This window comes from Cheilinus undulatus, linkage group 16 (assembly GCF_018320785.1).
Source record: "Cheilinus undulatus linkage group 16, ASM1832078v1, whole genome shotgun sequence".
NCBI lineage: Eukaryota > Metazoa > Chordata > Actinopteri > Labriformes > Labridae > Cheilinus > Cheilinus undulatus.
Window position 1 is genome coordinate 26,654,321 of NC_054880.1, and position 13,801 is coordinate 26,668,121.

Below are 13,801 nucleotides of genomic sequence, written 5' to 3' on the forward strand. Positions count from 1 at the left end.
TATGAGATGTTGCTTAGTCTGTAATGTTTGCAATGTGGTTATTTCTTGAATAAAACTGCCAGACTTTGTTTATGAATAAAGCTGAATTATAAAAAAAAAATTCTAAAACTGGAAATTCGTTGTACTGGCAAATTAAGGCAGTTTATTTCTGAGATATACTGCGTCTTAGATGAACAGTCTATGACAGTGGCCGTCAGAGATGTATGGTCTGCAGCCAGACCTCTCGCATTTTATTCAAAATGGTAGACTTAAGGTTAAGATAAGGTTTGGATCCAAGATACTTTTTTTGTAGATCTTGGTCCTAACAGAAATTGTCTTCAGTAGATCCCAGTGTTCTGCACGCCATTAAGAAAATTATCCTGCTACATCCCCATCGTGTTATTAATTATTTGTCCATATAAAAACAGACCCCATCAGCTCAAGGCATCTAGAATTGCTCTATTTTAAGCCATGTCTTCATAACTAATCTCTAAGGCTAAGTTGATGTAAAATATTAACAGTTTCACTTAATAAAATGCCATGGATTCATATCTAAATATTATGCCAATGTAGCTGTTCTCATTTATTTTAAAGGGGGATGACAGATGCCATTGGTCTAGCAAAACTGAGCATGCATTTTGTCTTGGGCTTTAAGATTCCAAAATGAGGGCTCTGGGAATTTAAGTTCAAGGTCTTATAAATATATCTACTTTGTAAGATATTCCAAATTCATCTAAAAAAGCCATAAGGGTTTCAAACCTGAGATTAAGATTTTTCAAAATTCCCTATGCAGTTGTTGTATAAAAACAATGTTGGTGTTAGATTCCTGTCTCCTTTCACTTCTTATCTCAGACCAGCATGAACAGACAAACCCCAGTACAGAAAGACAACAAAACTCCAAAAGTACAAAGACGTTTCAGTAGATCTAATGCTCACATCAGCTAAAAGATTGAAAACTCTATAAATATGGGTCCTGTTACAGTCTGGTGTTCAGTTTAGGTTTGTCACTGCTGTCAGACAACAGTGCTTATGTCGTCAGCCTCATCTGGTTTCTTGGGCTTGCTGGGGAGAGACTTGAGGTACTCCAGGTGGCGTCGGGCGTCCTCCTGGTTCTGACGGACATAATACACCACGTATGAAATGACCATGGCAAACCAGCCAAACATGGTCACCAGCATTGCGTAGTCTGTGGTCCTTTTGGCCAGGTTACAAAGGTCGGTGTCCACGGCCAAGAAAGGTCGTCCCTCCTGGTCCCTTAGCTCCGAGCTCCTGCACAGGACCCGGGCTGCAGCCTCGTGGTTGTGCGCCATACCTCCGATGGCCTGCTGAAGAGCGCAGTCACAATGCCAGGGGTTATCATCCACTATGACGCGAGCTTTGAGCCTAGCAAAGGCATCCTTGTGTACATTAGTGATGCGGTTGTGGGAGAGGTCCAATACCTGTAGTGTCGCCTCTATGCCACTGAAGGCACCTTCCCCTAAAGTCTCCACTGCATTGTAAGAAAGGTTGAGCTCCCTCAAAAGTCTGAGTCCATGGAAGGCTTGATCCGGCACAGCGCCAATCTGGTTGTGGTCCAGCCTCAGCAATACAGTGTCGACTGGGAGGCTGGGGGGGATTTCTTTGAGGCGGGACTGACTGCAGGAAACGTTCAGGCCATGGAGGTGGGGGTCGCGATGGCACATGCAGCCCTTTGGACACATGCTGGCCGAGGGGAAGCACAGGGCCATGAGGACAAGGCTCTGGAGGAGCAGGCACATGGGGATGGAGCGCGACAGCCACAAGTCCAGCAGAGTCATACTGACCGGCTGTCAGCAGCATCCCGCCTGGGGCCACAGCACCCCCACTGGTCACTTACACACATCGCATAGTGGCAACTTGTCTTTACTGTCCGCCCACTGAAGACAACAGAGCATGAACAGGTGTCACCATGCTGTCTTTAAGCCTGAAAGACAGGGAAGAAGAGAGACAATGAGAAAACAATCCATTCATGCATCCATCTACATACAGTATCTTTCCATCCATTAGTTTAATGGTGGAGTTGGTTGTCTTTCAATTGCTTGGTGGTTTGATTCCAGCTCCTGCAAGCCACACATTAAACACCACTCATACTTAAGTTCCTTTGGGTATGACACTGAGCCCCACCCTTGATGGTATAACCAGTGGTGTGTGGTTGCTTATAAGTGACATTACTGAAAACTGGTGGGCCCTTTCTAGCAATTGCAGTGTAATGGGTGGACCTAATGAGCCTGTGACCACCCACTTGTCCAATTGGCTCACCATAAATGATTGGGAGATACTAGACTTTCCCTGCTTACATTTTCTTGATCCGTATTTGATATTTGAATGCTATCTAAGCCTAAGTTTTGGCCTCAACAAGTCAACCATGCATACTAGCAAGAAGCCAGCACTTCACCAGTGTTGTCAGATGGGTACTTCCCTTCGTCTGTATTTCATTCAGTTATATCAGGACCTCAAGAGGGCTGAAAAATGATCTCCAGGGACTTGGAGCCCCCTAAAAGCTAGCTCTCACCGCCACCCTGCCAACATGTAAGCCATCTTCGACTTACCCACCCTACCACATGACCTCCACAGCCCAAACAGCAGTGCAATCTTCAGCAGACCCAGGTTCTAAACATGCACGGTCCAGCTGGGGACAACACTGATACTACCTTCCCTAACAAGGAGCATAGTTTGCAACTACAAAAAGACAAGCAATACTGATGCTGACATTTAACAATGGAATGCAAAGAACACATTAGAAACTACAAAGGCACAGAAAAGTGTAAAGAGAGAGAGAACTTTACAAAAGAGTACAGAAAGTAGTGCTAGGGTGAGGTGAGGTGCCATCTCTACCTACTCCCTCATTTTACTAAGGAAAGAGAGAAAAGAGAGTAATGGGAGTTGAGGGGTAGTGATAATGTGAAGACATTACAATTATGCAGCTATTATTTGAAGTGATAACCAATATGGCCATCTTCAGCTGTCCAGGCATGTTCAAATTGCCCAGGTGTGCGTGCATGCATAGTATATCTCAACTCAAGCGCAGATGAGCCCATGAGGGACAGAGAAAGAGCTATATATGAAGGAAAGAGACTTAAATTTGCCCCAGCCACAAGTCAGAAAACTTCTCTAGGATTTTATCATCTGCTTACAGAATTCTGTCTGAGTTTATGACTGGAATAACATTTCTTCATGACAGGACAAAAATATAGACCAAACAAAAAAGGAAAGAGAGCAGTTCATGTTCATGACTGGGTGTTCCTTTCTGATCTGACTGTCTTAAAATGATCTTAATAGCACAGTCAAACTGTTTCTGATGATAAAAGCTCAAACAGACAGCACAATGTTCCACTCTTTTGTCATTGACACTCTTCTCTCTCTCTTTTCATGTTTTCTATCAATTAATACAAAATAATAACTCACCCTATCATCAAAAAGAAAGGATTTTCTTGCATCAAAGTTAAAGAGCAGTTCTGAGATTGATTTTGGGGTCTTCAGCAAAGCAGAAAATAAACAAGATTGTTTTTGCATTGTGAAATAAAAGCTGCATTCTTCAATTGTGCTAGTTGCTAAATTAATTCATGACTCACGAGGAGTCCGCACATTAACAAAGGCTGTATCCATTGTAGGCTAACCCACAGCCAAAATTACATAGGCATACAAAATGTAATCCTTGCACCATGTCTGCTCTGCAGCCTCTGCTAGCTTCATATGAATAGGTGAATGAGATATCTAAAAGCACTCTGACCAAAATGATGATACGGACACTGAAAATTATCATTCATCCTTGAAACCATCCATACATCCATCCAACCATCCATCCATTGAACTAACCAACTATCCATCTATCTGACCAACCAACAATCAGTCCTTAAAACCATCTTTCCAACCAACCAACCAGCCATCCATCTTTCATGGAACAAATCATCCAGCATCCATTCATCCATCCATCCATGTAACCAACAAACCATCCATTCAATCCTTAAAATATCTATCTGTCAATCCATCCATCATCCATCCATCTTCCTCGCTTATCCAAGCATGTCGACATATGTTTTCCATTTTCCTTTTTTCAGTACTGTATTCTGCTCTTCCATGGTGAAACCCAGTGTATTCCCAGTTTGGATTAGAGATAGAATCTTTATTTAACTGGGTTCTGGGTCTACTTTTGAATTCCATACCAACAAGGCATCCCCTCACACTTTTCCTTGGGAGAAACCTGTGAATTCATGAGGCCCAGGAGGAATCACAAAACAACGCTTTCCACATTATTATGCAAATGACATTTTTCTCTTATTTTCCTAAATATGAATGAAAATGACAGGCAGAATATTTTTCAAGTCATCGGCCATTAGAGCATAATTCAAATGTTTTTGAACAAACTTCATGATGATAAGCATTACTTTTTCAAAACTAAAAACCTCAAAATGCACTGTTCCACATTATTATGCAAAACAGAGTTTTAAAACATTCTACTGGTTGTAAAGAACTGAAAATGGTCATTCATTGAATTTGCATCATTAGGAGGTCATATTTACTGAAATCAAAAGCTATTTCAATTAAAAACATCTTCAAGGCAAAGTTACATGTTAACATAGGAGCCCTTCTTTGATATCACCTTCACTATTCTTGCATCCATTGAACTTGTGAGTTTTTGGAGAGTTTCTGCTTGAATTTCTTTGCAGGATGTCAGAATAGCCTCCCAGAGCTTCTGTTTTGATGTGAACTGCCTCCCGTGACCCTCATAGATCTTTAGCTTTAGGATGCTCCAAAAGTTCTCAACAGGGTTGAGGTCAGGGGGGGATGGGGGCCACACCATGAGTTTCTCTCCTTTTATGCCCATAGCAGCCAATGACACAGAGCTATTCTTTGCAGCATGAGATGGTGCATTATCATGCATGAAGAATATTTTGCTACAGAAGAAACTGCTCTTCTTTTTTTTTTTAACCATGGAAGAAAGTGGTCAGTCAGAAACTCTATATTCTTTGCCGAGGTCATTTTCACACCTTCAGGGACCCTAAGGGGCCTACCAGCTCTATCCTCATGAATCTGTCCCAGAACATGACTCCACCCCCTCCTTGCTGACATCACAGCCTTATTGGGACATGGTGGCCATCCACAACCATCCACTACTCCTCCATCTGGACCATCCAGGGTTACACTGTCATGGTTTGGGTTTAGTTGTGTTGATTTTTAGTTACTTGGGTTTCTTGTGCTCCTTGTGTTTGTTTTTCTACCTCCTGTGTTCCCTAGTCTTTGTGTGACCCAGTTTAGTTTCTAGTTGTGTCAGTTTCCCTCCATGTGTTCCTCGTGCTCCTGTTTAGTGTTTCCTGTTTTATTTTGTAGTTTTCTTCTTCTCGTGTGTGTCCTGGCTTTCTTCCTGCCCTTGTGTTTTTCCCTCCACCCTGATTGCCTTCACCTGTGTCTTGTCCTCCCTCACCTGTGTCATTGGCCTCACCTGTCTCCCTGTGTCTAATCACCTCCTGTCTATTTAGTTTCTGGATCTCTCTGTGTTTCTGTGTCAGTTCGTCTGCATAGCCTGCCTATGACTCCCTTGCGTGTATTCTCTAGTGATTTTCTTCAGGGTTTCCCTCGTGTTCTTTTGGTGAGGTTTAGTACATTTTGATTTTGTTAGCACCTTTGTTGTATTTTTTTGCATTTTTATTTAATTAAAGATTTTTTGTGCCTTTGCATATGAGTCCTTCCCTTTTGAGTTTTTACTAATCCTGACATACACAGCACTCATCAGTAAAAAGACAGTTTGAAAATTAGTCTTCATGTATTTCTGGGCCCACTGCAACCTTTCTGCTTGTGAGCATTGGTTAGGGGGGGACTGAATAGTAGGTTTATACACGACTGCAAGCCTCTGGAGGATCCTACACCTTGAGGTTGGTGGGACTCCAGAGGCACCAGCAGCTTCAAATACTTGTTTGCTGCTTTCTAGGCAGCCACAAATGTCTTATATGTTATCATGTAACTATGCCTGGTAAGATTTTTTTGATTGAAATAGCTTTTGATTTCAGTAAATATGACCTCCCAATGATGCAAATTCAATGAATGACCATTTTCAGTTCTTTACAACCAATAGAATATTTTAAAACTCTGTTTTGCATAATAATGTGGAACAGTGCATTTTGAGATTTTAATTTTTTAAAAAACAATGATTATCATTATGAAGTTTGTTCAAAAACATTTGAATTATGCTCTAATGGCCAATGACTTGAAAAATATTCTATCATTTGCATTCATATTTAGGAAAATAAGAGAAAAATATCATTTGCATATAAATGTGGAAAGCGGTGTAAGATTCCCAGAACCTTAGATGACTATTTTATATACCAAAAAGCTGCAGCTCTATACTGAGGTCAACACCGCCCATCAAGCCTGATCATCTGTGAAATAACTATCCTTTGTGTCTTTACCAAGGCGCAAGTGCATCATCTATTAGCTGATGTCCTGCCCACATTTTATGATCCAATACTAATGATAATTGCAACAATAAGCTTTATACAGATAATTGCAAACAGTGACACTCAATCAGGCCTGCATTTAAAGCAACACAAAAGTGTTCAACCGCTGAATAACTTTGCATGAACTAATTATAACCAGCCTAAAAACTTTCCCCAGAGTTTTATCAGAGCACATGTGGGGTTTCTTGTCACAAAGAAGTGACATCCAGAAGTTTCACTGTATGAGTCTACCTGCAGACACCTCTAAAAATTAGCAGCAGCTTTTAGCTTTAATTAAGAATGCACTGCATGCACAGGCATCAGAAGGACAGACCTTTAAAAATAGATCAGGTTTCTGAAAATGATTCCTCTGGAGCTCCAACATTACTAGCTAATCAACTATGCTTACAAAATTTCCTGTGGATGATTTATTGATGCACTCTGAATGAACAGGGTTGTAACCATGCACTCATGCCAAGTATTGGAAAATACTAATGCAACTGTATGCCTCCTGCGAGAGGTCAGAGCCATTCTGATTGTCTGTTGGTCCATCTATTTTTTCCCGTTCCTATGAACACAATATCTCAAAAAATCCTCAAAGAGAATATCCTCAGACTGCACAAATGCCCACTCTGACTAAAGAATCAGCTTTTTAGATTTTGGAAATAATAGGTCAAGGCTAAAATAATTTTGCCAAATGTTCATCCATTGGTTATAAATGTTATACGTTGTCTATAAAAAGTATTGATATCTTTGCATGTTTTACCCTTTTTTTGATTTCATAAATTAATTGTGGTCAATATAATTTGGCTTTGTTGTAAAAAAATAAAATAATTTCAAAGTGAAAACAGATTTTAACAAAGTTGTGTCAATTAAACAAAAATATGTAGTGTAAAATAGGCGACTGCATAAATATTCACCCCCTTTCCTTTAAAATGACTGACCTAATTCAAAGGAGGTCCGGCCAGTTAGTGCTAGTAGTCTCACAATAAGTGTCCAGTCACTGGTTAATCAGTATTCCTGGCTACCGTAACACCATGAAGACAAAAGAACACTCAAAGCAACTCAGAGAAAAGGTTGTTGGGAGGTATCCATCAGGGGATGGATACAAATATGTTTCTGTGGCACTGAACTTTACCTAGAGTTCAATTAAACCTCTCAATTAGGGAATGGAAGGAATATGGCAGATGTGTAAATCTGTCTAGATCAGGCCATCCTCACAAACTGAGTGACCGTGCAAGAAGAAGAGAGGCACCCAAGACACCTATAACTACTCTGAAGGAGTTACAGGCTTCAGCAGCTTAGATGAGAGAAATTCTGTATACAACATCTGTTCTAAACCAGTCAAAGGCCACTGCTGAAGAAAACTCATATAAAATCTCAACTAGAGCTCATCAAAACGCATTTGGGAGACTCCATGGTCAAGTGGAAGAATTTCCTTTGGTCTCATGAGAACAAAATGGTGCTTCAGGCCACCAGACAAGACGCTATGTTTGGCAGACACCAAACACTGCACATCACCACAAACGAAGTAGAGGGTAAAATCAATGCGGCAGCACTGGGGGAGATTCTCGCGCAAGACAATGACCTAAAGTACACAGCGAAAGCTAAACAGAAATGGTGTAAAGATAATGAGGTGAATGTTCTGGAGTGGCCGAGTCAAAGCTCAGACCTCAATCCGATAGAGAATTTGAGGCTGGACTTATAGAGGGCTGTTTACACCCAATCCCTGTGCAACCTGACAGAGCTTTAGCAGTTTTGCAAAGAAGAATGAAGTAAAATAGCAGTGTCCAGATATACAAGCCTAATTGGGACCGATCCACTCAGACTCAGTGCTGAGGGGATGAATATTTATCCAGTCACTTATTTGACTTTACATATTTTTATTTACTTATTTATTTCTCTTTAAACTTTGCACAGATATCTACCCTGAATAAAGGATAAACTAATTAATAAATTCTATTAATACATTTATAAAGCATTAGGAAAAGGTAACAGGATAACCAATGCATTTGTAACTGTATGCTACATATGAACTAGTTAATAATGCTTTGTAAAAGATAACTCAATCTTTACTAATGTATCTATAATGCATTTACTGCTCCTTTTATAGATAATATACAAAAAGAGTAATGCATTATAGGAGATGGGTTTAATATTTAGTGATGCTTTTCTAATTCTTATTAAAGGTAAAAATGTGTAGCTTTTATAAATCATTGCCAGGATTTCTACAGATCACATTATCACAAGATCCACCCGAGCCCTTCTCCTGACCCACCACTTTGCTTTCACTGTCAAGTAATTGTATAGCTTACAGAGGCATTTAACCTCCAGGTGGTAGTTGTAGTTTTTCATAACACCCGCAGGTTGTATTTAAATACTGATACTGCAGCACTCTTTAACTGTAGGGAATAAAATAATAAATCATAATGGTTTATTGAAGAAGGTGAATCATTCACTTCATGCTGATCTCAGACTGTTAAAGTGAGTCACAGTCTAACAGCACATCACAAGACAGCATGAAGAGACACCATGAAGAGCGATAACAGACACAATGAAAACCTGTCGTTGTTCACACTCAGATCAGTGCAGAAAAATGAAGCATGCTCTGTCTGCATTGTTCTTAATATGTTATCCCTATAACTTCCTATGTGGTCTTGGTGTCCATTAGGCTAGTTTTGCATAACTTTAAAAACCTTTACATTGATTTAAAAAATTACAACTCCTATTTTATACACTTCAAGTTACAGTCTTACATATCTCAAATATTTCCAACATTTTCCAAAATGTAGTGAAATTATTGATGATTTTAGTTGTAACGGCACAACTCTTGGTGGCTGCTATTGCAGAATGAAACAGAATGTGTAATGTTGCCCTGGAAATTCTTAAAGTGACAGTAAACACTTCAATTTTATTTTTCAGCTGTAAACCAAAGTCTCTGTATTTTGATGAAACACATCGATGCTAGTGTTATTTCTGACATTTTCATCAAGCTGATAAAAAAACTGCATTTTATGGCTTTAAATGAGCTGAAACAGACATCTGCTTTGTAAAATAGTTTCTGAAAAGGCGTGGCGTGATGTACAAATGGTAGCTTTCTATGTCACAAACTTTGCATAGAAGGTAGAATGTTACAGCCTCTGCCTAATGTTACGTTACTATTCAGACACTGCTCCCATCCTCTCCTGGACCTGCACCTACACTGCCTCTGCCACGAGAGCTCTGGCTTCAGTTATGCTGGTGCTGGTGCTGGGGCTTGAGACCACCACGGTCCACCACAACACTACTGTCTGATTCAGGGGACTCTGGAGGGAAAGATCGCTCTGAGGCAGTAGTGGCGCAGGACCAAGCGGCAACCTCCAGTCCTGAAAAATGAAGCCAATGTGGAAGTGCAGAAAATTGCAATACAGCGAGTGTCCACTTGAGGCTGGCTGCAGGAACATCGGAAGTCCCGTCTGGACACCTGTTAAAAAGCCAGTTTTTACCCTAGAAATAAATTGGTTTACAGCCTGGTTCAAAAGACCAAACGCGTCCCATTAGCTAATGTCTTCATGTGTCTACTCACTGTGGGGGTGAATTTTTTTGTACCACATTGGTTTAGATGATATTTAGGAAAAACCTCCCTGTGGACTGATTGGCGTGTCTCATCTGATTGACAGATAGCTCGACAGGCAGAAGCTACATTTCTGTCAACCAGAATGCTATCTAGCTAGCTGACAGGAAGTCGCGCTCAGTGGGCAGGCGTTAAGTTGATCCAAAGTTCGGTTGAGACTGCAATTTCAATATGGAAGCCGGTGCAGACTGGCTTCGAGAGCTGATTGAGTCCGCCTATTTTAAGCAGACGGCTGACGTCACACAGGGTTTGTCCAATTCTTTCTACAGTCTATGTGCAGGACTCAGTGTCTCCTTATTCCCTGGCTGGGGGACGTCACTGTCACTCCCATCTTGTTAGGAAACCCCCCCCCCAGTACCAGCCTGCCCACTATTTGTGCATGCTTCACAATCCTGAAGTGGGTAGAGTAAGCTCTGAGCCGAGGGTTTACTTACACTTTAATGTTACATCAAAGACTGCTGCATAATGAAGTATGACCTGCTACAAAAAGATGCTGTTCTGTTGCATCTCATTCATGTTTTGCGTTGCTTACTTGTGATGGACCACAGTTATTCTCTGCCATCACCAGTGAGTTTTGTTTGTTCCTTCCCTGACCCAGTGTGGCCTCACTAGACTTTCAGGATTGAGTACCGCGCTGCTGAGCTCCGCCTACTTCTGCTGTTACTTCTTTTGTTGAACTGAGGATTCTGTTCAATAAAAACTGAACACAAGGTGTATCTACTACACAGTAAACCAAATATTTCACTAAATGAAAATCACAAAATGAGGGAGAAAAGCTGTTAATAGTGGCCTTACTGGATTTATATAAATACACTCACTGGTTGATTGATTATCCAATTAGTTAGTTAAGTTACCGAAGGTTATTTTGAACATGTAAAATAAAAAATAACCAAAAATGGTCACACACAGTTAGAAGACACATGCAGAATAAATACAGCGTTAAAAGAGAGAGAAAAGAAACAAAACAAACACACTCAATGAACAAGGTTACATGGTTGATGTTTTTTTTCCATTTTTGCTATTTTTGCCCATTCTTTTTGCCATTTTTGGTAACTTGCCACTTTTTTGGTAAATTTTTATCAATTTTTCTGCCACTTTGAGGACAATTTTTGTTCCTTTTCACACATTTTTTCAATGTTTTTGCCACTTTATACTCATTTTTGCCCATTCTTTTTTACATTTTAACCCATTTTTGCCACCTTTGACCCATTGTCTGTCTCTTTTCACAATTATTCTTTCCTTTAAAAAAAATCTCTCAGTTTCTTCTACTTTCTTTTCTGTCATCCTGACATTTGTGCACATTATGGCCTACCTATGAAGTCTGGCATGACTTTTATAATCATCTAGTTCAGTGTGCCAATTGTTAAAAATAAAATATTGTTATCACAGCTTAACGGCAGTAGCGGGAGAAGCTCAGTCTGTAAGGATTTGGGCTCGGAATCAGAGGGTCGCCAGTTCAAGTCCTGATCGGACCATATCTGGACTTTGGCCTGGTAGCTGGAGAGGTGTCAGTTCACTTCCAGAGAACTGTCAAAGTGCCCTTGAGCAAGGCGCTGTACCCCCAACAGCTCAAGGCAGCACTTCACAGGAGCAGCAAGGCCATCACTCTGACATCTCTCCATTAGTGCATGTCCATGGGGATCCTGTTTGTGCATGTTTGCATGTAACTCAGGCTTGTGTAATATGTTCAACAACAGACTGTTAACTGTGAATTTCCTTCAGGGGTTAATAAAGTTTGTCTTTCTTTAACTTTAAAATGGACTGAAACATGAGAGTGAGATACTAAAAGACTCATACCCTAAGAACAAAAGAAATCACTGAAAGTACTGCTTCCTCTGTATAATATATAACCAGAAATGTCTGTTTTGATTCAAAGAGCATCTCTGACAATGGCAATGTTTCTTCTCTTTTTCTTCCATCAATACATGTGACATGATCTTAAATGTGTTGTTAAGTCATCTGTTGAAGACGTCCTTCAGGAATTACAATAGAATGATGCTTTTTAGTCTTATTTGAAAGATAGGATCACTGAACGAGCTTCTGTTACAGAAACTGATTGCTCATGTATTTGACATAATGTGCTCAAGAATTCACTTCACAATAAATTTTCAATTTCATATTTAAAAGGCAAAAAGTGATTTTTCTGCGACCACTGGGGCAATGAAAACACAAAGCACTGCGACATCCACACAGCTGGCATCTATCTCCAGAAACAGACTCTTGGGTGGTCTAATGCTCATACATTTCTGTCCTGACACAGGTCGGTGTAATAATGTTGAACAACAACAACATCAGTGTAAATGGAGAGCCAAGGATCATCTGTTTTCTTATATCAAGCTGTTTATCCAGCTGCTGCTCTGCCACCAGAGGAAAAACCTGTTCATGTATGGAAACAGGCTTTGTGCTCCATCTATTAAAGCTGCTCCGTCTCTGCAGAAAGGTCTGCTCTTCTGACATAACACTGCTCTATTCTGTTTATTAAAACCAACCCATACATCATACTACAGCTATGGGTTGGCTTCACGGTGAGAGATGGAGCACAACTGGGATAACAAAAGCTGAAAGAGGATCCTTGGGGCATGACATGAATATCTTCATTCATATTTAAACAGAACAATTTAAATACAATGGGGAAGACTGACTTATTTGTTTTTACAGGGTTATTACAGGCCATAGTTTTAGCTCTTCCAGGGAGTGACAATTATTATTAGACTTTCTAATTAAAAATGAAAAATGTGCACAAAACTTTAGTTTGGTTGTCTGTAAATCAAAGCGCTCCTGTCAATATGCAAGTTTACCTTGCACAGCCTTTGCACGCACGACTTAATCTCTATTTTATTGTGAAAATACGCCCAAACTCTGTCCAATGAGATGCCATCCATCCACTGTACAGGTTTGAGAGTGAAAAGAGATGGCCCATTAAAGACTGCTACGAGTTTTGCTACGAGTGCTACGAGTGTTTGTGGTGACATTATGTTGTTGAAATCTATTTTCACTTTGCCATCAAAGAGGTTTTTGTATTTAAAACTTAAAAAAGCCAAATGCTTTTGACCATAATTGATTTATAAAATCAGTTAAAGGTTGAAACATCCAAAGGGGTAAATATTTTTATAGGCACTGTAGTAACCTTAAGCACCAGTGTGTGACTTTTGTGTGAACGGATAGCTTTGACCTGTGGTGTAAAAAGTGCTTTGAGTAGTCAGAAGACTAGAAAAGCACCACGCAAGCTCAAGTCCTTTTGCTATTTTACCATTAAGGTCCAAAATACACTGGTGATGCAGTAGCGTGACACCTCTTATGATGCACCAAAAGGCACCGTTGTATTTTGGGCTTTACAATGAGACATGTCCATATAAACAGTACTGCACCCCCTGCTGCCTTGATTAATCATGTTTGCCTCTCTAACTGCTCTGTTGCTACCTCCCAAGACAACACAGAGGGGGGTTCACCTCATCATCCATTTATGCCGCCTCTAACGGGGTCAAGGGGCTGAAGTGAATTGCTCCAACAGCAATGTACCCCTCTCAGTCATGAATGTCCAAAAATATTGTATAAACACATCTTTGACATTTTCAGTGAGCCTTTTCGTTAAAAAAAGAAGTTAAAATTAGGACCTGCTGGAGGCCTTTCAGGAAAAACCATGGAGTCATGTCAGGTCAGCACGGATGAAGAAAATGTCAGAGGGATCTGCCTCGTTGTTATTGAGACATTCAGTCTGGACTGAAGTGATGGACTGACTAAACATCTCCATCCCCAGAGC

The 13,801-nt window shown here is 40.3% G+C and overlaps 1 protein-coding gene across 1 annotated transcript in view; it reads right to left on the reverse strand.

Annotated features, from left to right (window-relative positions):
- Positions 1-898: 898 nt before the first annotated feature.
- Positions 899-13,801, reverse strand: part of lrrc3b (leucine rich repeat containing 3B) — a 30,369-nt gene continuing 17,466 nt past the window's right edge. Inside the window, exon 2 of the mRNA XM_041809864.1 lies at positions 899-1,921. Coding sequence (XP_041665798.1) covers positions 993-1,775 — 783 coding nt within the window. The 5' untranslated portion in view covers positions 1,776-1,921 and the 3' untranslated portion in view covers positions 899-992. The remainder of the gene's footprint in view (positions 1,922-13,801) is intronic.